The 22,741-nt window shown below is 52.7% G+C and overlaps 1 protein-coding gene across 6 annotated transcripts; it reads right to left on the reverse strand.

The window, feature by feature from the left end:
* Positions 1-2,970: 2,970 nt before the first annotated feature.
* On the reverse strand, positions 2,971-10,183 carry SMUG1 (single-strand-selective monofunctional uracil-DNA glycosylase 1). Of its 6 annotated transcripts, none has more exons than XM_040234351.1 (3): positions 10,144-10,183; positions 6,315-8,823; positions 2,971-5,302 (listed from the first exon to the last, which is right to left on the reverse strand). In XM_040234351.1, the coding sequence occupies exons 2-3, from the start codon at positions 6,603-6,605 to the stop codon at positions 4,775-4,777; spliced, it is 819 nt and encodes a 272-aa protein (XP_040090285.1). In that variant the 5' UTR covers positions 6,606-8,823; positions 10,144-10,183; the 3' UTR covers positions 2,971-4,774. The 6 variants fall into 6 exon arrangements, with proteins under 6 accessions (XP_040090285.1, XP_040090288.1, XP_040090290.1 ...); XM_040234354.1 differs by having other exon boundaries at positions 6,315-6,616; positions 10,144-10,177; XM_040234356.1 differs by having other exon boundaries at positions 6,315-6,563; positions 10,144-10,175.
* Positions 10,184-22,741: the final 12,558 nt, after the last annotated feature.

Genomic DNA, 22,741 nt, shown 5'->3' on the forward strand with positions numbered 1-22,741 from the left:
GCAGATGATGAGAGAAGAACTCCCCAGTCACCACCCTGTCCCACTGGCACACAACCTCTTGCCCACATGGAGAGCTGATCCCTTCCTCAGTCCATGTGCCCGGGGTGCTGTGTTTAGAACTTGCTCACAACACCTTTTCTGCTTGATTTATACTATAATTATATGCTTGTATCTCCTAGTGTCCGACAGTGAGCAATGTGAGGGCAAAGAGCCATCTAATTCACCTCTGTCACCCCCTGTGGTACCTAGTGTAGGGAAAGGCACACAGCGGACATCAATAAACGTTTGTCAAATTGGGAAAGTGAAGGACCACACAGCAGTCAGACACAACTCAATCTTCCTTTAAGCCATCCTGTTTCAGTAAGGGAAAAAAAAAAAGAGGAAAAGTCTCTTTCCTCCCAACACACTCCATCCTGCAGAGTCTCAGAAGCACCCCTACCCCGAAGCCCAATTTGGTGTCTATCCAGTGGAATGTGTGTACTTGTGCGCATGCGTGTGCACATGATACATGTCGGGGTGGGACTTAGAAGACCCATTCCTCTTCTGAACCAGAACTGGATCACCATCACTGGGCAAAAAACAACAAACTCGGAATACTCATGTTAATGGATGGACACTCTGGGGTAGATCCCCAAACCCAGATTTGAGCACGGCTTGTACATTCATCCTGGACACCTACCGTGTGCCAGGTGTAGGGTTATATATGACGAAAGGAACATGAGACACTCTTCTCGCCTCCAGGACACCGAGTGCAATCCTGTCTTCACCTTGGCTGCATGTCCACAGCACAAAGAGAAAAACAGATACGAGGCTGTACTTCAGACCTCCCTATCCAACATCTCTTAAAGTGGAGCTGGGACACTTTCCTTTTTTAACACCTCTGCATGTGAACTGACTCCACAGTTCTATCCAACAGAACTTTCCACGATGATGGAAAGTTCTGTGTCTGCATCATCCAGTCAGTAGCTTCTAGCCATGTGTGGTTCTCAAGCACCTGCAATATGGCAAGTGACTGAAGAGTGAATTTTTCACTTCGCTTCATTTTAATTAAACAGCCATGCATGGCTAGTGGCCAGCATATCGGACTGCAAAACTCTTGATGATCTCACATCACTTCAATTTGGCTTTAAAATACTTTCCACAACATTGGTTTTTTATTTTTGGCTGCACCATGCAGTTTGTAGGATCTTAGTTCCCTGACCAGGAATCAAATCCAGGCCCCAGCAGTGAAAACGCCAAGTACTAACCACTGGACTATCAGGGAACTCCCCCACAATATTGTTTTGTAGCAGCTGACATCACCATTCCCTTTGGCCCAGGAGAAAATAATGAGATTCCCCCCCCACCCCCGAACAAGGACACTCTCATTTGTACTGAAGAACCTGCTCTAGAATGGATGGGGAGTAGGGGCCAGTCTGGTGGGTTAAGGCCCATCGGCCAGCTGAACCACCACACCAGCCTCCGTCCCCAGAGTGGAGGAAAGGCAATGAGCACCCATTTGTTAGTGGTTGACATGAGTTGGGGAAGAAAAAGCAGTGACGTTTCAGGTGTCTATTACGGAGTAAATTGTGACTCCAATTCCTACGTTGAAGTCCTAATCCCCAGGTGACTTGGAGAGATATCTGGAGATAAGAGCCTTAAAGAGGCAATTAAGTGAGGTCATAAGGGTGGGTGGGACCTTCATCCAACGTGACAGGTGTCCCTTCTAAGAAGAGAGATACGAGGGAAGTGCGACAGAGAAAAGATCATAGGAGGACACAGCGGGGAGGCATGCCCAGGAGGGAGGCCTCAGGAGCAACCAAATCTGCCGACATCTGCATCTTAGACTTCCAGGCTCCAACACTGTAAGAAAATAAATTAAGGCCCCCAGTCTGCGGTATTTTGTTATGGCAGCCTTAGCAGACTAACATGGTGCCCTTGGGGAAAGGGAGGCCCAGGACTTTTTCAGGCCAAGGGACCTATTCAGCCCCTCCCTAAAAAGATGCTCCCCAAGAATTGAGGGCAACACCTCCACTAGAAGCCACACCCAGCAGTGACTGCCACACCTGTCTTCAAGCCATCATCTTGGTCACTACCATTCAAGGGCCTTTACACACTGCCCAACCCTACCCCTACCCCCTCCTGATTCCCACCCCAATGCTAGGCTTTCACACTTACCAACTCTATCGCCCCCAGACATCTTCCCTACAAATGAATTCCCTCCCTCCCCATTCCTGACCCCAGGCACCTACACCGCCTCCTATACTGGCCGGCCCCTCCTCTCACTTCACTGGACTGCAAATTCTCAAAGATTAGTCTAGCATTCAAGACCTTTCATAAGCTGGCCCCAGCTTACTCTTCTCCTAGTTCTCCCAGCTGGGCCAAGTCAATATGAATCTATTTGCCAGCCCATGAACCTAAGAGTGCTCTTCTCTAAGCTCTCCAAAATTGTCTCAGTCCCTAAGCCACCTGAAATGCCACCTCCTCCAGAGAGCTCTCCCTGACTACCTTAGCTAAATATATAAGGGAACAATGGCTTCAATCTCCACACAATTACTTCAGTGCCTGATCCAGTGCTCTGCAACATGGGGCAAGAACCACGTAGCACCACTGCACTGCCAACAAAGAGGAAAGGAGTCTAAGGCACGTGGGGGTGCAAAATTGTAATTATTTTTTAAAATATTAATATGGCTGTGCTGGGTCTTAGTTGCAGCATGTGGGATCTAGTCCCCTGACCAGGGATTGAAACTGAGACCTCTTGTAATTCTGATGCCAGCCACCTGCAGTTAGCCGAGACCCCTCAGGTTTAAGGGCAAAGCACCCAAGAAGACTGGGCAAAATGCCCAACAAGACTGCCTCGCCGCAGATGCCAACTTCAGGCCCAGGGGTCATCAGGTCACCTGCACTGCTGACTGGCTATGAATTCAGGGGTTCCTACACTCCCCTCAGGTTCAATAATTTGCTAAAATGACACAGAACTCAGGAAAGCAGTCCACATATTATTACAGTTTTTATTATAAAGGATACAAATCAGGATGAGCCAAATGAAGACACATAATGCAAGATCTGGGAGGGTCCCAAAGTGATTTCATGTCCCTTCTCCCCTGGAATCAGGACACACCACTCTCCTGACATAGCTATGTGTTCACCAGTCAGGAAGTTCTCCAGTCTCCCTGTCCAGAGTCTTTATAGGGTTTCATTATGAAGACAGAACTGATTGAAATCTTAACCACGTGGTTGAATTCAGTCTTCAGCCCCGCCTCCCCTCCCTGGGGGTCAGGCTGATATCACCTGTCTCAAAGTCCCCACCCTCGGATCACATGGTTGGTCTTTTGGGCATGGTCAGCCCTCCTGAGTCAAATTTCAGCAAAAGCTCATGTGTAGTCTAAGGGTCCCACCATGAGAGACAAAACTCCTGGTGCTTGGGAAATGACAAGGACCTAGAGGCTCCCTCTCAACAACCAAGAATGGAGGCCACTCAATTTATTATATAATGGGGAGGACACATATTAAAAATGTTATTTTGAGATCTGGAGATGGTCTATACCAGGAGCTAGAGTCCAATCATGTGTTCCTTATTAAGGCAGTCTCTGCTCCTGACTGGATTCACTTCTAAGCTCTTACTACAGGGGCAGACATGTGGCAAAGGTAAGAAATGAGTTAGCTGGAGATACCAGGCTCCCATCCACCCATCAAAGTGCCCCAAATAGCAAACAAACCACTCGACAGGCCTCTAACAGAGATCCTGCAGCTCTGGCAAGGTAATGAGAGACTTCATACCATTACCCAGCCACCCAAGAGAACCTTTTGCAAACAGGAAGAGGTAAAAGGGAAAATATAAACTACCACCTTCCACCCCTGACGTGCAGGAGGGGAAAAAGGGCCAACACGAAAGGGTTTAGGAGCTTTTAATGCTTAGCCTGAAAAATCACAGGCTGGGTTTTCCATAAAGTCACTGGTCCATCTCTGGGGCAAGACCTTGCCCGTCACGCAGGATACGGGTAGAGGCCCAGACTCCCACCCTTCCCCTCACCCTGGTCTTCAGGGCAGAGGGGCTTCCTGTGTAGTGTAGTGTAGCGCGTCCCCAACCAGGAGGCGCAAAACCCAGAAAAGGTGTAGTGAGCACGCACGTGCCAGGCACTATGCAAGGCACTTTTAACTGTTATCTCAGTTAATCCCCATACCAGCCCAGTGAGGCAGGGACCCCATTTTATAGGTGAGGAAGGATCCTGAGGCTTGGAGAAGTCAATCCGCTTGTCCAAAATCACAAAGTTCACAAGTCTCAGGGCTGGGATGGAAATCCAGGTCTTCTGGCCTTTCCCACGCTGCCACACTGAACTCCCCGTGACCCACCCTCAGCCTCTCATCAGAGGCTCACTTTTAGCAGCCACGACCCACACTTTGTCCCAGTGCCTGTGGGGAGACGGGTGAGCTGCAGGAAGCCGTTCTAGGAGGATAGGTGGGGATCCTGGTGGGATCTTTTCTCTAAAACAGCAAATAGGACCTCAGAAGTCACTGTTGGGGTCTCTCTCTGCAGAAGAGAGGCTCCAGGGAAGCAGTGAGGTAGACCAGCTCACAGACGTTGGCTCTCTGTGGAGTTGGGTACCACAGACAGAAGGAAGGTGAAGTGAGCAGGAATCAGGAAGGCAAGCAGGAGCAATGTCAAAATGGGAGGTCCCCCAAACTGGGGAGCCCAAGGGGACCTTGTGGCTCCAGTCCAAGAGGTGTGTGGTCATCCGCTGGCCCAGAAGGACCCAGAGGCCTTGAACATGTCCTGTGCCAGCCGCAGGGGTGCTCAACTGGTCAACAGCGGCAGGAGGCCCAGCTCGTTCAGTCTCTCCTTGGCCACCGCCTCCCAGCCCTTGTTGGCCTGTGGGCTGCGAGGGGAGGGGTGCAGGAGCCCCTCCACCTGGACCTCGGGCATCAAACCGGCCAGAGCCCGCCTTGCCCGCTGCTCAGCCAGGCGGCCCACGCCCACCACCAGCCGCACCCCCAGCAGCTGCACCTGCCTGCACAGGGCCGTGTCACACGCCCCCAGGAGCTGCTCGCGCTGCCTTGCCGGCAGCTCGGCGGGGGTAATGTTGCGCCCGCTGGGAGCCAGAAGGAGCAGTGGACACAGGTTGTGGACGAAACAGTGACGGAAGAAGACCTCGGGCTGTCCACAGAGGTTCCGGAAAAAGCCCCAGAACCGGGCACCGCTCACCTCGGACTGAGGGCACTCCAGTCCCAGCACTGGTCGCTTGGGGTGCTCCTGGGGAGGGCTCCGCACAGGCCCCCCAAGGCCCAACCAGTCCCGGACTACACTCACTTCCCCAAAGGGCACCTGTGAGGAGGAGAGACATACGAGGGCTTTCAACTGGAGACCTGATGCCTGGGGTCTGGACCAAGCAACCCCATTCCACCTTCCAGAAGGATCTGTCTCCCACTGCCCCCACCCCCACCCCAAGGCCGGAAACTAGGATTCTTGGCCCTTGTCTGAGCCTGTCCGTGTTTCTCCAGTTTTCCTGTGGTCCATGGTCCAGAAGAATCTATTTGTTTGCTCTACCCCGACTAGCCTTTGGGACCAGGCACAATAAACACGAGGGGATCTCTGGCCCGACACAGGGAGTGATGGGTAATAGGGGGACAGACAGATGGCCTGGGACAGAAAGGCGGCCAGGGTGAGAGGAGACACAAGGACAGGGCTGACCGCTGCTGCCTGGGTGCCCTCTCAGCCCCAAGCCTCGGGCTGTCATTTCCATTGGTCATCATTGATCACCTTTCAGCCCCTAGTTGGGGTCAATAAAAGCGATTGAGCCTCCTGCCCTGAAGCCTCTTCCCCTCCCCCATCTGCCGAGCACCCCCACGGAGGGGCAGTCACTCATCCGGACGTCTGAGAGGGAAGCAGGCAGGCCCTGCGGCCTGCTCTGTTCCAACCTCTCCTTGGCTAAGAAACAGAACCAGGGCTGCCAGAATGCCCTGCCTCTCTTCCCTGACCACCCCTGTCAACCAGTCTCCCCTGAGGAGCCCTGGTCCCTCTCCTGACCCCAACACTCTAGGGAGAGGGGAGATCCGGCAACGCAAGGTAAGGATGGGGCTGGCGGAAGGAAGGGCTCTCAGAGGCAATTAGTGGACCGCTCACTAGGGAAACGGAACTACCATTAATGGGCTTGGTTAACTACAGCCAGCGAGGCCGGGAGAGTGTCTGAGACCACAGGAGCCAGGGTATGAGGATGGGGGTGAGGGGCACACCCACACGTGTCCACTGTCATGCACATACTCCCCCACAGCACATGCAGCCAAGCGTCCACCCTGGACCCTCCCACTCCACCCTGCAGGGGAACCAAGCTCTTTACCCCCGTCTGGGCCATGCCAAAGGGTCCTGGGTTCATGCCCAAGAAGAGCACTTGCTTGGGGCCCTGGCAGTAGCGGGTCACGTAGCTGCGATGTGGCTCCCACGCGTATTCCACAGGGTTGTAGACGATGCCCACGAGCTCGGAAAACTGCAGTTGCCTCAGCTCATCATTAAGCCGAAGCTCTTCCTGCAGGAAGCCCTCGGCTAGGCTTCGAGGGGAGGGCTGGGGCTCCATCAGGGCACCTGCAGGCTGGAGGTGGGGCCCCGATGGGAAAGGCTGGGGCACAGCCATGCCACTGTCACCTGGAAAACAGATGGCCAGAGGCCCCAACAGCCCCAGCTGTCGAGTGGGAGGGGTCCAGGCTGACCAGGGCCCTTACTACCATTTCCTGGGCTCAGAAGAGACTGTGTCAGTTAGCCCTCAACCTCTAGGCAGGTCTTTACTCATCCCAGTTCCTGGTAATGAAGGGCCTTTCCTCTCCTGGATTCAAGTACTCTTCCTCTTCATAAATCACCCAGTAAGCATAGCCCGTAACCACCAGTCATCCCCCACTCCAAACCCGTTTCCGCCAGGCATAGGTTTAGGGTCACTAGCTCCTAGGCCATGCCAAGGTTTTCAATGAATATTTAGATGGCAAACTTTCAGCACTGTTACTGTCACCTTAATAAAACAAGCCCATCCAGGATGGGCTGTGTTCTGGAAACCAACATGCTGAAGGATGGGCTGCAGGTGCACAGCCACAGCGCAGAGACTAATTACAGAGCTGACTTCAATAGATTCCAGGTGTTGAGCAATCGCTCTGTGCCAGGTACCCCTCAATGACGCATATAACAACCGTGTGAGGTGGGCATTACTGCTCCCATGTTACAGATGAGAAAACTGAGGCTTAGCAAGATGAAGCAACTCGCTGAGGGTCACTCACTCAGCAAGTAATGCAGCTGAACCAAACCATCTGACACAAGGCTTTGCTTTTCACCACCCACACCCATCTTGCTTGAGATGGTTTGATCAGCCACCCTGCTAATTCTAGAGGCCCCCCCAACCCCAACCCAGCTTTTTGCCCACGTTCAAGAATCCTCAGTGGTGAGTGAGATAATTAGCAGACTCAGACTAGACTCCTACAAGCTATGTATCTACGGCCAGAGCTTCAGGTTTCCTTATCCAGATACTAAGAAAAATAATATCCACTTAAAAATACTGGAGACCCATGTGGCTCAGTGGTAAAGAATCTGCCTGCAATGCAGGAGACATGGTTTCAACCCCTGAGTCGGGAATATCCCTTGGAAGAGGAAATGGCAACCCACTCCAGTATTCTTGCCTGGAGAATCCCATGGACAGAGGAGCCTGGGGGCTACAGACCGTGGGGTCACAAGAGTTGGACACGACTGGGCGACTAAACAGCAACACTTAAAACTATTATTATAACAAATGAAATAAGATGTGTAAATGGTGGTCGGGGGAGCAAAGTGGGAAACGGAAGAGGACAATAAAGAGGGAATGGGGAAGAGGCAGAGGGAGCACCCCAGCTAGCTTTGTAACCCACAAAGGCCACTCCTTCCAATCTTCCTTCTCATCATTCCCATGTGAACCCAGAGGCCCAAACTGATCATTCCATTCACGCTTTCAAAATGCCTTTCCTATCCAAACTCCCAAAACCTAACACATGCTATTTCCACAAATTCATAGACTCCTTGACTAAAGCAGGACTGACTGCCCCACCCCCACACACACACTTTTGAGTCATACCTGCCCTTCCAGATGAAGCTCAAATTCTCCCTCTGGGAAAGCTGTCCCTCTTCAGGACACCACAGCATTTGCTATAGCTTCCCAGCCCTACCCAACCCAAGCAGGTCTGGAGTGGGGCTTGGGAATCTATTTAAACAAGCTTCCTCGAGAGATTCCGACGGTTAGTGATGGCTGAGAACCACTGCATGTCACCATGGTTAGTGGCATCTCCATGAATTCACACCCTGCCTCCTAAACTAGACTTGAGGCAGATCAGAGAGGAAGCCCTGTTTCATTTTCCTCCATATCTCCAAGGTCCCAGCTTTTATCTGACAGTTAACTGTGTCCATCTCATCTTTTTTCAATGCTGTTTAAAACTACCTTCTGGGAGTTCCCTGGTGGCCTAGTGGTTAGGATTCCTGCTGTGGACTGGGTTCAATCCCTGATTAGGGAACTGAGATCTTGCAAGCCACACGGCACAGCCAATATAAATAAGTAAAAACAAAACTACCTTCTACCAAAGAGCCTTTCCTGACAGACTCCTCTCCACTTCTACACCCAGAGTTGACTCAAGGCCCAGCTGCACGTTTTGCACTCTGCTTGCTTCTGAGAGCTTGCCAGTCTCTGAGCACATTTCCATCACATCTGGGCCTCCCACAGGGCAGGGATCATGGTTCTTCTCCCTCTCAACCCCATATGCAGGTCAAGAGTAACCTCTTCCCCCAGATGGGACCACAAGGTTGACACAACAGCTTGATCCATCAACCTGTTCTCTGACCCTAGCCTTGGGAAAGTGGGAAAGAGAGAGAAAAAAAATCTTAACTATGCTCCAATGTAATATAAAAATTTAAAAAGTCAGGGCTAAACTTAGGAAATCCTTCCCTAGACTGCTCTCAGAACTCTAATTAATTCATCTGTCCGGGTGGCTACCCGAGCCAGCTGGACTCAAACAAAGGCTGAGAAGGGTGCTGTGGACAACTCAGTTCCGGGGCTCTTCCTCTGCATCTCCCCATACAGTGCCCACATTAGCAGACTGCCTGCTCCAAGTCTGGCATCTCTCTCAGGTCTTAAGGTTGAGCCTACCTTTGATCTTTAGGGACCCACCCTGAAGACAGCAAGGCCAGGGATACACAGAAGAGTGACAAGGCCTTATTTTCAATGTTCTAGAATTTCAAAGCCTGATCAGAAGGCAAGAGCTACAGGCTATGTGTCAACTGACTATAATTCTAGTCCCGGTTTCATCTCTAAGGTTCTCCTAAGCAAGTCATTTAACTGTCTTCTCTATGAGATGAAAATCAAAATTCCCATCCAACCTACCACCAGCTGTTAACTTTTTTTTTCCCCCCAATATTTATGAGTCTCTTACATGATAGGCATTGTGGTAGTCTTTTGGTGGGGAAGAAATCCAAAATGTATAAACAACTCACAAACGACTGTGACATGGCAGATAAACAACTGTAATACACTGTGACATACTGTGATTCCAGTTTTAATGTCCTGAACAAAACACCTTGGAAGCCCAAAGGAGAAACCAGGAACTTCTATGTAAAGTCACCCACGGACAGAGATCAAGAAATGTCTGTTTCTGAAATCACTGATAAATTACAGTGTCACATTAAGCACAAGTGGAGGGTGATCCACCGATAAGTCTGGCCACCTAGGCTCTCTGGCACTAAACTCAGTAAGGGCAGAAGGAATCCAAAACACTGTCCACTCCCGTGTCCCTTGGGGGCACTTTAGGAATCCACGTGAACAATCAGCAAATCCTTAAAACCAATAACGGTAACAATAATACTAATAGAGCATGGACTCAGAAGTTCCCAACACTTCATCTCCCCTCCTAGTTCGAGGGGGCTGACAAGTAAGGATCCACAAGAAACCTCCACGTCCGCCCGCGGGCTCCGCCCGACGGGAAAGCCTCGTCTCAGCAGGTCTCCGAGGCGGTTCCATGGGCTCGGCTTTCTCTGCGCCGGGCGAGCCCCTGACGGAGAGAGGGGGCCCGAAACACAGACATTTCCACTCCCCGCCTGTCACCTCCGGCTAGCCCGGGGAGCCCCTAGCCCGCCCCCCAGCGCCCCAGGTTCCCAGACTCCTACTTCCTCACCTGGTCCAGCGCCCCATCCGGTTTCCGGTTCCTTTTCCCACCCCCCCGCCGGGCGCGGAGGACCGTGGGAGTTGTAGTCCACTTTGTTTAGGGAAAGAGATTGGCATAGCTGCGGCCACTTCCGCCGGAAATACTCAAATTCCCGGAAAGTGTGCTAAATTGGCACTAAGTAACTCTGGGGGTTGTAGTTTATTCTTTACACCAGGGCTAAATCCAGACGACTTGAGAAGTGAGAAGCTAAGCTCTGGAAGGACCTTGAAGATCCTGGGCTTTAGCTGTAAAAGGCATCACCTTTCCAAAAGTTCATACACTTTCCTCAAAGGGATTGTGAATCAAGGAGCTTCAACGATCTGCAATCTCTTACTCACCTGAGGGCATTAACAATGGCTACAGACTATTTCTAGCCCTCCTGCTGCTCCAGATATGAGACCTCTCCAATGCAGCCCTCCAAGGACTGTATGTAGAACACCCACGAAAGCACTTCTGGCATCTCTAGCTAAACTCCTTAGTAATAACTCTGAGACTCTCCCATCTCACATTACTGTCCAAGCCCGTCTCCACAGCTTTACCATTTCTCTTCTCTCCCTCCTCGGCCCTGCTGTCTCCCCAGCCCTATTACCTTCCATCCTTCCCAGTCCTACCTCTGGAATACTCTGTCCAGGACACCTTTCTTGACAGATTCTATGGCTGCATCTAACAGTTCATTCACTCCCACTTTCCCAACCCAATACTAATGTCCAAAGCTGTCCCACTCCTAGCTTTGTTCTTGTCCTGTGGCTGGATCTGTGTCTGTGTCCTGACTATAATATTGTCATTAGACTGGAAACCCCATAAGGTCAGTTATCTGGTAGATTCTTCTCATCCCCACCTCCTGAATACCCCAGCACAGGTATGACTGAGACCAGAGGAAAGCAGTCTCCCTGCAGGTGGAGACCAGTGAATCTCAGAAGAGGAAGAGGTGGGAGAACAAGGATGCGACCCCCTTCTCTAGTCTCCCCTGCTCTCCTACCAACAGACAAAAACTTAAAGGGTGCAGCAGGAGCTTCAGGAACTGTGAGTAGTGACCCTCTGAACCACAGATGAGAAACCACCCCTACCCTTGTAAGACTTCGGAAGCTGAATTAATCATCCCCTTCAACAAAGTCCATTATTTCCTGAGGTTTCATTTGTGCCGGATTCTCTCCCTCTCTGTGTCTTTGACTCTCTCTGCCTATGTATATGTATCTCTATCCCTAGTCTCTTGTATAGTCTCTCTCTCCTTCTGTGTACATCTGTCTCCCTGTCTCTGCTTTTTTCTCTGGAATGAGTGAAATAAGAGTATCCTGACCTTCTGACTGGCTCTTCACTCAGGCGTCTCTATCTCAGTAGATCTATGTGTTTCTGTGTTTCTAAACAAAAATTAGGCAGAGAGGGGAACCATGCTGGTGGCATGATCTTATTGCCTAAGAGTTCTAGGAGGGAATTCCCTGATGGCCCAGTGGTTATGACTCAGTGCTTTCGTGTTGTGGTCCCAGATTCAGCCCCTGGTCAGGAAACTAAGATCCCACAAACTGCACGGCTTGGCCAAAATTTTTTTTAAAACATCTAGGAACCTCACCATCCCTTTGACAATCTTCCTGCCGCCCCACCCTTCACCCCTTGCTGCCAAGCACCACCAGGTTGCCATTATAGAGCCTCTCCACACTCCAGGTCAGCTGGCAGGACAGTAATGAGTGAAGTGACTGACAGGCAAGCAGAGATCCCCAGGAGCCCGGCCCACGATTCCATCTTCCTGGACGGGCTACATTACTGTTTCTGTCCCTGTAAGCCCATTCATCCCTGGGAACCCAAAGATAGGGAGTCCGACATGGGGAGAAACTAAGTCTTCGGCAACCTGCAGTCCCTGTAGCTGATCCTAGAGGGGCCTGAGGGCCTTCTGTGTCTCGGGTCCACGCTACTCCTCCCCACCTGGTGAGTCCTTCTCAGGAAAGATGGACATGAGGAGCTCTCCCAAAGTGGGGGTGATTAGAGACAGAGATCCATAGATTTTTAAGAGATGGAGCCTGAGAGATGACACCTGGGCTGGGGTGGGGCCTCCCACCCTGCCTTGTCCATGTCAGTCTCCTGGCCCTCTGGGAAGACTCCAAGGGGCTGGCTGGCATCCATGGATAGAGCTTGTGGGGAAGGAGCAGAAGCAGACCCAAGCTGTGGCTTGGGCAGAGCCTAGAGAGTTGGGTCACTCTCTGGGGGCCAGCCGGGTTTGGGACAGGGTCCTCAGCTGCCCACCAGCCTGCTTCTGGAGCTGGAACCCAGGTGGTAAGGGGTTAACCTGCTGGCTTGTTTTCCCTTGGTTTTCTTGGGCTGTCTGGGTTGTATTGGGCCACGAGCGCCATCTATCGGCCTCTGGAGGTCCTAGCTCTGACACCCAGCTCACTTGGGCTTCTAGGCTGATCTTTCAGCCCTTTCCCTGCTATCTCCAGGCTCCTAGGGGAGGAGCAGGGAGCTGTCTAGTTGCAGGGCTCCAGTGCAAAAAATAGCTATGGGGATTGGAGAAGGTGAGGGCCGTGTTTCCCCCTCCCCAAGCACCAGGTATCACCCTGTTAGCTCCTGCCACCTGTGTCCTTGGGAACCCCAAAAGCTTCAGGTGTTTGACTTTCAGTGTAGCCATGACCCTCTGCCTCAATGCACTGGGGGCTGTCTCAGTTGCCCAATAAACATTTAAAGGCATTGGAGTGGAGAGGTGATGTAGCAGAGGACTTTAGAGTGTGGTCTCTGGACTCAGACTGCCTGTATTTGAATCTCAGCTCTGCCACTTACTAGTGGTGACTTGGGGCAAGTGGCTTAATTTCTTTCTGCCTCAGTTAGCACAACTGTAAAATGGGATGATCACTGTAATCCATGTCTTCTTTTGTGATATGAAATGACTTAATTACGTAAGGTGCTTAGTACAGGGGGTAGTACAGGATTGGAGATCCATAAAGATCCATAGTTGTTGCTTTATTGTGGCTATATGCCAGGATCTCAGGCAGATGCTAGTCTGAGGACCCCAGATCCAGGCCACAGAGCCACATCAGACACACAGACATGAGGACAAGACTAGGCAACTCATCCCTGGATATACCCACAAAGAAATGAGCTAGATTTGGGGGATGGAAGTTCAGGATTGCGAGGAAAGTGGTTTCAGGTCACCAAAGTCAACAGGAGATGGGATGAGGGGAAGCTGGAAGAAGGAAAGGCATTAAAGAAGAGGCATGAACAAGTCCTTTAAAGGACCTTGATTTAGAGAGGTGGCAAGGAGTCTCGGCTTCCCTGGTGGCTCAAATGGTAAAGAATCTGCCCACAAGTGGGAGACTCAGGTTCAATCCCTAGGTAAGGAAGATCCCTTGGAGAAGAAAATGGCTACCCATTCCAGTATTCTTGCCTGGAGAATCCCATGGACTCTTTGAGTCTGGCAGGCTACAGTGCATGGGGTCCGGGTCACAAAGAGTCAAGCATGACTGAGTGACTAACACTTTCACTGACACTTTCGAGGAGTCTCTGATGCATGGGGTGAGCAAGGACCACTGCACCACAAAGACCTGTCCTCCTTGGTACAGGCTGCAGTCTCAGGGTTTGATCAGGCTCCCCACGCCTCCAAAGAGACATCATATCACTGCCACATCCCAGAGCTTGCAGGGACTTAGCGCTTGATGTTTCTCCCCCAGGCTGGTGGGGTGGGGGAGGGGACTCACAAATGGAGAAAGCCATCTGCAGGTCCCGCGGGTTCTGCTCCCACCTCATTCCTGGACCTGAAGAACCAGGGGGAGCTTGGCTGTGAATCCATCCATTTGTTTCTTAACAGATTTAGTCATCTCCCTGTCTCTGTGTCTTCTGTATCTCTGCCTTCATCTACCTTACTGGGAAATGGGTACATAGAATTCTTTTCCAAGGGGCAAGAAAGAGGGGCAGAATGATACCCTCTCAGTTAAGACAGAAACACAGAGCCAGGGGGGTCCCTAGTCCAGGCTCACCACTCCATCACCCCCTCCTCAGCCCCAAGGCAGCACAAACCAGCTTTATGGATTGATGGCCCTTCGCTGGAGGCAGGTGACAGCTTCCAAAGTCTCTCCAACTCAGGTGCTCTCCCTCTCCTGGGGCCTGGATGCCTGGGTCCCCAGGAGAGGAGAAGGGACTGGCTGGATGGGTTGATTTGCATGGCTTACTTGGAAAGCAATTATCGGAGGAGCTGTCAGCTCAGCGCAGTGCTCTCCTCACTAATCGGATTTCACCAGAGCCTGGGGCTGGCAGGGGTGGGGGTGAGGGTGGCTGAGTAATTTGGCTTGATGCAGTGGTGGGAGATGTCGGGGCCAGGAGGCTGGACAATCTGTCTGAGTGGTGTGAGAGTTGTCCAGAGCAATTGTGAGGCAACCACACAGATATCAGACAGACAGACAGACAGCCAAGGTGACTCGTCCCATCGCAGCGCCCTGCAACAAGAGATGGAAGTCACACTTCGGGCAAAGTGGGAGGTATGTCTCCCACAGATTCAGCCAAATTGAGCAACTGAGAAGAGAGGTCAAGAAGAGTCTGGGAGAGGGACCAAGTAGCCAAGTGAGAAGAGGACCCAAGAACCCCAGCTTCCAACCTACCCCCGACCCACACCCTGTCCTGCCTTGCCCTCCCAGGATACCAGCCACAGGGCAGGGACTTGACCGAGTCTTCCAGCCCAGCTCCTCTCCCTACAGTGCTCCCAGATCACTTTCCCTCCCTTTGCCTCTGGCTCTGGCTCCCTTTGTCACTTGCTCTCTCTGGTCCCACAGCCTTCTATCTGCCCCCTCCTTCCTAACCACCCTGCCGCGCCACTCCATCTCTCCCCAAGTTTTGCAGGGGACTGTTGAGCCCTCTCCCTGACTCTGTCCTCCGTCCCATACCTTCCAGAGCAGTGATGAGGATGACAGCAAGAAGCCGCCTTTACTGAGTGCCCCTTCTAGACAAGACAGCACCCTAAGAACTTGATGTGGATTCTCCCATCTAATCCTCACGCTACAACCATGAGGGACATGCTCTCACGTCCCCGTGTGCTGATGAGGACACTGCTGCTGACTCAACTTCCTGAAGGAGGGACCACACCTGGTCTTGGCATCCCAAGGTACCAGGACAGCTCTGGTGTGTGGCTCACGTACAGTCAATGTCTGTTTACTGAAGTCATGATTGAATGAATGATTCACCCTCTCCTCTACTTCGGGCTGACCTCCAGCCGGGTTCCATCCCTGTCCCAGCTCACTCCTGTCCTGACCCTCCTCCCATCCCCATCACAGCTGGAGTTCCCTCACACCTCTCCATACACTCTGTGCTCCCACACATCAGACAGCCTGACCCGCTCACCTGCTCTTGCCTTTCCCCAATGGCCCATCCTGCCCCGCCTTGCCTGGAACATTCTTCCCTCCCCATTTCTCCCACTGAAAACATTCTACCTGCTCCCCAAGGCTCATATCAAATGCTACCTCCCCCTGCAAGCATTCCCTGAAACTCCCTTAGCTGTAGCTCTCTGGTGACCCTTGTCACCAACTGTTCAGTTTCACTTATTGCTAAATGTCTCATGAACCCTGCTAGAGATAGACACTTAAATTTTCTCTCCTGAGCACAGGCCCACTGCCTTGTACCTAGTACCATGCTAAGTCACTCAGTAGTGTCCAACTCTTTGTGACCCCATGGACTGTACCCTGCCAGGATCCTCTGTCCATAGGGATTCTCCAGGCAAGAATACTGGAGTGGGTTGCCAGTTCCTTCTCTGCCTTGTACCTAGTAGGTGCTCAATAAATATCTGTTGAAAATATGAATGTCTGTTCTCTGTTTTTATCTCATTTGGAGATGCTTTTATGGTGGGTTGAAAGGATCACTAAACCTTCAAGGAATCGCAGAGTTGAGGGTTTGGCACTTACCAGCAGTGTGACCTTAGGAAGTCATCACCTCCTCTCTGGACCTTGGGCTAGGCATTTCATTCTTCACCTAGAAGGCAGGATGACAATGCCCACCTCGCAGGACAGGTGAGGCATCCTCGTCTTATTTGCATATCTGTCTCTGAGCTGTGGGGATCTGTCTGTCTCTCTCCATCTTTCTGCCTCACCACTGAGCCTCTGCCTCTCAGGCCCCCATCAGTTCAGGCCCATAGCCCAGGAGTCCTACCACATCTCCCTTCATGTCACTCAGGCATGTCGATTTTCCTGACGCTGTCATTCCCTAGAGAGAGGGTAGATGGTCTCACCATCTCCCAGGGAACCCGGTGGACCAGGCTCACCTTCGCTCCCTCTCCCCCTTAACAAGTGAGACCTTGTGTTTCCCTCTGAAAATATTAATAATAAAGAAACAAGGCACTGGGCATGGAACTGGATGCAAATTGGCCCCAATTCTCAGCCCAAGGAAGAGAATGTCTGAGTTAGGGACTCAGAGAAATCCTGTGCTCGTTTGCATGTCATTTGCATTATATTTACATGTGATCAATTTCATGTTCAAATGCACAATCCCCCCGCCCCAGTTTTTCTCCCCCAGGGTCCCCTCAGCCACTGCCCCCATCATCCCCCCAGGCCCTGTCCTTCTTCCCCTGACCCCTGCCACAACCCACCTCATCCTTTTCCTCCTTCCTGCCAGGGTCCCCAGCCCGGCCCCTTCCTTACCCGCTAGGACCCACTTGCCCCACATCCAAAATAGACTCCTGGAGTCTTACTCCTCAGTTCAGGAGGGACATCCCTGCCTGCCCCCTCCCGCCCTGAGCCGGGCGGGCACAGCAGACAGCAAGCGCGGCTCTCAGCAAATCCCAGCCCCATTCAGCCTGGTGATTAATGGCGCTGCCCTCCCCATGAACCTGCCTTTAATACTGAGGAAGTTATGAAACCGCTATACATCAGCAGCTCCGGCCCCACTGCCCCCGCCCGCCGCCTCCTCTCCTCCACCCCCCACCCTCCAGCTCCCTCTTCAAAATCTCATTTGGGTTCTTGCCGCCTGGGCCCACCCCTCCTCTGGCCTTTGCAGGGAGCGGGGGGTGTCTGCCCCTGCCTCCATCGTGGTGAGGAACCACATCTCATTTTCCCTTCCTCTCTCCCCACTGCTCCGCCCTCTCTCCCTCCCCACCCCCCACGGCTGCATCTCCGGACCCATTTAGAATTGCTGACATTTTATCTACATTGCATACATCACTCCGTCCCCAGCAGCCATCTCTCATGGATTGTGGTGGGGGGGGGCGGAGTGGTCCTGAGCTTGGGTAGATGTGGGGAAACAGGGAGAGTTGGGGAGATAGACGGCACTTCCTCTCCACCCCTTTCCCCTTGGGCCCTCTCTCCGGCCACCTGGGAGGTTGTGCAGGTTGGTAACCTAGCCTCCTCCTGTGAGTCCCTGCTATGTCACAACATCGAAAGACCTTTCCTTAGACTGCACGGACTAGGTCAATCCATGTGGCCCAACACTCCTCCTTCCTCCACAGGGGCTCCTCCATAGGAGATTATGAAGGTCGTTGCTTAACCTCTTTCAGCTGACCTATACTAGTATTTCCCATACCTATCTATTGGGAAGTCCCTCTGAATATCTAACCCGTGTTCCTCATGCTGCAGTCATTATTTTCTTCTTGCTTTGTCCTTAGAAGGCTGAAAAGCAATGTTACCTCTCAAGTGAAGTAAACCTTTTGTTCCAGTGTCCGAACAAACATAAACACAGTCACCAGCCCACATCCCTGAGTCTTATAGAAGCAATAAGAGGCAGAAGATGGGACCCATGGGACCCACCCTAGACAAGAGGAAACTGAGATCCAAATTTAGGAAGAGGAAAGGCGAGAACCTGTCTGAGACTGAGAGACAAGGACTCAACGATCCCACAGTCCCATTGAGCAGTCTTCTCTCCACAGAGTGATGGACAAGGCAGAGGGCAGCAGCAGATAGTGAGGTCTAGACCAACCGACAGACAGCAGAGGGGGAGAAAGGAGGAGCCGGGAGAGAGACAGGCAAACAAGAAACAAACAAACAAAGAGCTAGACAGACAAAGGGACCATCAGCCCGGGACAGGCAGACAGGCGGGAGGAAGCCAACAGAGGCGCTGGTGCGGCGTGGCCCAGGCTGGGCACATGGGAAGGGCTCTCTTCGTCTGTCTCTATAGTCAGGGTCTCCGGCTTGTCGCCCACTGGGTCCACAGCTATCCACTTTCCCGGGAGGGTGCGTTCTCCTCGGGCCTTTCCCCGCCTTGTCCCTTAGCCTTCAGCCTCCCCAGCCATGCCCCATCCCTGTCACTCCTTCTCTCCCAGGTCATCTTTCTGACCTGCCCTTCACTGGCCATCTCAGGGAGACTCAGACACTTCCTGTGGGCTTTGGGAGGTTCCCATAGGAACCTGGCCAGTCCTCTAGGGATAGACAGGACAGGCAGGGCTCCAGCTCGGGGGACAGCTCCCACGCCTGCAGAAGGGAAAGTGCAGCATGGCCTGTGTCCCCACGTCTGGCCATGCTTAGCCAACGAGGCCGGAAAGGACCTTCTCCCTTCCCCCTTAACCTCAGACAAAACAGACCTTAGGCAGTGGGCCTGGGGGGGAGTGGCTGATTTACATATCGTTTGCATCTCGTTTGCATGTCCCGGTTCCCACTTATCCCACACACCCTGTCTCTCCAATTGCAGGCTCTCTCCAGCTCAATCAGTCCCTAGGAGGGCTGGGGGCGGAGAGAGGGTGGGCCTCACACACTGGTGCCTGCCAGTCTTCCCTCCCACACCTCCTGCCAGCACAAGCCACATTTCTGCCCAGCCAATGGGCAGTTCCCCTCCTACTTTAGAGCTACCCTCTCAACCCCATTTGCCAGCCACACATTGTCTTCCAGACATGACTTTCACTGTCCTGCCTCTGACCTTTGTCCCCACATGCCCCCCAGCCTTCCCCACCCCTCTGTGTTTAACTCCACATTAGCATCCGTCAAGGCCAATCATTAAGCCTTCCTCTTCCATGAAGACCTCCCTGATCACATAGCCCAGAAGGATCATAAAATTACATTTCTCAGTACTGGAAGGCACTTCAAGAAAGCCCATGGTTTGTCTTACTGGTTTTCAGGTAGACAATGCATCACTATCCCCATTTTATCAACTGAGACCCAGAATCAATTAAGTTTCCCAGTACAGGCAGCATAGGCAGCAAGCAGGGAGGGAGTTTGAGCCCAGGACACTCTCTCACTGTCCCTTGTCCTACTCTCTCTTTGTCATTCATTTACCTGGGAGCAATGCCATGTTCTGGGAACCTTCTTTTCTGGCCAGTGAGCAAACCATTGGATCTTATTGCTTAACTTCTCCTAGATTGGGATTTTAGTCTCCCAAAATCTTCCAGGGTTCCACCACAGAGAACTACTGCAGTTCCCTGAATCCTCCATGCCCTTTCCTAACAATATGTCTTTGCCCATGTTGAGTCCCTCTGAAAGGTCTGGCTTTCTTCCCACCCCTTTATGAAGTAGGAAAACTCCAGCTCCTCCCTCAAAACCCAGCTCAACTAATCACCTCCTCAGAGAAGCCTTCCCTGATTTTCCTCCATGGCTCTCAAACACCATATTGAAGCCAACGAGGCGGTACTTGACATACTCATGCTGACATCCCAGCCTCCCTCCTTAACTGAGAGTCCTTCAAGGGCAGGGGTCACCACATCCTCTTCAGCTCTTTCCCCAGAGCACACAGTGTTTAATTGGACCAGATTTCACCACTGCCTTCCTTCCCCAGCCCAGGCCTATGAACAGAAGCATCAACCTCTTGGGGAGGTCAACAGAAAAGACCAGGAAGTTGGAACCACACGCAAGAGGAGAAGTCCCAGGAGACGGTCCAGGAGTACGGGATGTGCGTTTCATCGTTTTCTAAACAACCCCTTTCACCTAGCTTAATGCCTCAAGGAGAGAGGAAGGTGGAGGAAGAGAGAAATAGAGCTAAGGGGATAACGGGAACAGAAAGAAAAGAGGTGGGGTGAGGGGGCCAAGGGGACAAGAGCAGGGAGGAGAAGCGGGGAGGCCAAGCCTTTGATCCTCAAGCATGTCCAACACAGACCCCGCCTGTGGCCCTAGTATCATGTTTGGTCCCTTTTTCCCAGCCAGGAACATCTCTCCTGCCCAAGAACCAGTGAGGCTGGTGGGAGGGGGCCAGGGGCGGACAGAAGCGCCTGCTGTGCCTGTGCCCTCAGGCCCCTTCACACACCTTGTCTCAGGAAGCTCCCCTGAGCTGCAGGAGTTGTCATCCCCATCCTACAGATGGGGCTACTGAAGCAGAGAGGTACCCCATTTGCCTTCATGCTCTGGGGTCGAACCCCAAAACTCTGCTCTCTCCACAAGCCCGGGGCCCTCTCGGCATTGAAGACACACAAGAAAGAGGGGCAGATGACATTTCACGCCCCACTTGGAAAGCCGAGGTGCGAGGATGGGGGCTAGCAGTCACCTCCACACGCCATGGAGGAGCTTGACGTGCAGGGCCATCTCCCACTGCAGGAAGGGCACCCCCTCACCACCTTGCATCAGTGAAGTCTGCCTAGCAGGTCGATGATGTTTAATCTGCTGTCATTTTTTCCTTCCCCCATCAGTGCTCACGGCAGTGGAGAGACCAGCTCAGGTGCTTTCCTCTGAACAACCCCGCACAGGGCTCTTCCCCACCCCTGAAGTCCAAGGATCCAGCAACTTTTGTGGTTCTCTGCCCAGGGGCAGGCACTGGTACCCAGCCCTCCTCTCTAAGCCTCACTGGGGAAGTAGAGATAGTAGCGTGGGGTCACAGAGGACATCCCCCTTTCCCACAGAACCAGAGCCTCCTCCCAGACGAACAGGCAACTTCCCTGTGTCTAGCCTCCCTCAGATATCCAGCCCAGTGGCTTGTGCCTTTCTTAGTCAGGAAGTCCCTCCTGGTGTCTAGCTTACATCTTTGCTGCTGCTGTCTGTCCAGTGCTCAGCTGTGACAGAGCAGTCTGCGCTCTAATGGTCAGAGGATGAGGAGCAAAGGAAGTTCTTCACTTTAAGCCTGCGAAAGGAGGAGTGGTAATACAAAAAAAAAAAAAGGAAAGATGGGGCTCACTCACTCAGCTCCATCTCTACGCCTCAAAGCAAGAGGAATGGAGGGTAGACGGCTGAAGACTTCCTGACAGAATTGGATGATGAAGGGCAAAGGCAGTGTGCCCCTTCAGTGGCCTCCCAGCCTGGCAGAGACCCCTTAGCAGCAGCTGCAGGAGAAAGGTTGGCACTTCTAGAAAAGCTCAGTGCGCCGACGCTGCTGGGAATCCCTGCGGCTCCGCCGGAAAGGGGAAAAACCTGATCCCAGAGCCCCCTTGTGGCCACACGCAGGCAGGACAGGCAGCTCTGCCTGCCGCTGCCCCTAGGGATGGCGGGGTGGGAGACCCTGGAGGCCTGGCTCAGGGAGGCAGCTCCCAGTGCCCCATCTCTGGAGACAGACCCACTCTGCAGCCCTGAGCTCATCACACCCCCCAGTCAGCCCCAGGGACAAGGTGTGGACAGAGACCAAAGTGTCTCTGCAGCCCTGTGCCAAGGGCTGACACAAAACCTCCTGAGTACAGGCAGGCATGCACACTCCTGTACAGGTGTAACAGCACACACGGGGGTCTCCCAAGAGGTGGCCCCCGCAGACTCTCTGCTGCCCCTGTCCTGAGAAAGAGAGGGCGACTGGAGCAGGTGCTGAGGGCGTAGGTCCAGAGCAAGGACGATGGCCAGGGCCAGGTTGGGAGGGTGCCCTGGCCCATCCCTCATCATCAGTGGGACCCTGAGGAGCCCAAGACCACTACCACCCCCACACCAGTGTCAATGAAGAGGTCAGAGGATGGGTACAGACTCAACCTAACAGGGACTGGGGGTGGGGGGTGAAGACGGGGGAGTGGGGAGAGAGAGAGACAGCGTCATAAGCCCAGATGGAGACCAGACTTACCCCTGGGTCCACAGCCTTCTTTCAGGTCTGCTCTCTTTAGCTAGTTGGAAGTCCTTCCGAGCATCTAACCTCGATCCTTCCTGCTGGGATCAGAGAAGATTTCTCCCTAGGGATAACTCTGGCTTCTTGCCTCTGTTATGAACCAAACAAACACTTCTGAAACCTCAGGAGGAAGTGCAGGTGGGGAAGGGGGTTGGTAATGAATGAGAGGGAGGGCACCTCAGGCAAGGGGGAGGTAGGTGGGACAGGTGGCCATCAGGAAGGTGGGGCTTATGACTCTCCTCCCCATCCCTGAGGAAGGAATGGAGATTATGAACTCCCTTTGAAGGAGGCACTTGGGGCAGAAGACAGGGAGGACTTTCCAGAGAAAGACTGATGAGTCTCAAAATATTTTAGATTATTACAAACTGCAGACGATAGGGAGAGAGAGGAAAGGCAGAGCAAGAGAAAAGGTCAGGAAATGGAAAAGGGAAACATCTTATCCGTGAAAAAGAAGAAAAATGGAGAGTGGAGACAAGGGCCGCAGACCTGCCGCGGTGAGGACCTGCGATTGTCGATCTTAGCTGCTCTGTTCACCAAGACACAGTGACAGCACCTGCCTGGACTCCCAGTGAATGCAGCCCAGTGCCTGGCACAGTGGCTTCCTCCCAGGTGCCAACTGGTCCCTGAATCAGAGCAAAAGGCAGGAGGGGCCCTGGGAGACCCCACAGCCTTCCGGCTCCAC

The sequence above is a fragment of the Oryx dammah genome, unplaced genomic scaffold (genome assembly GCF_014754425.2).
Source record: "Oryx dammah isolate SB20612 unplaced genomic scaffold, SCBI_Odam_1.1 HiC_scaffold_29, whole genome shotgun sequence".
In the NCBI taxonomy this organism is placed as follows: Eukaryota; Metazoa; Chordata; class Mammalia; order Artiodactyla; family Bovidae; genus Oryx; species Oryx dammah.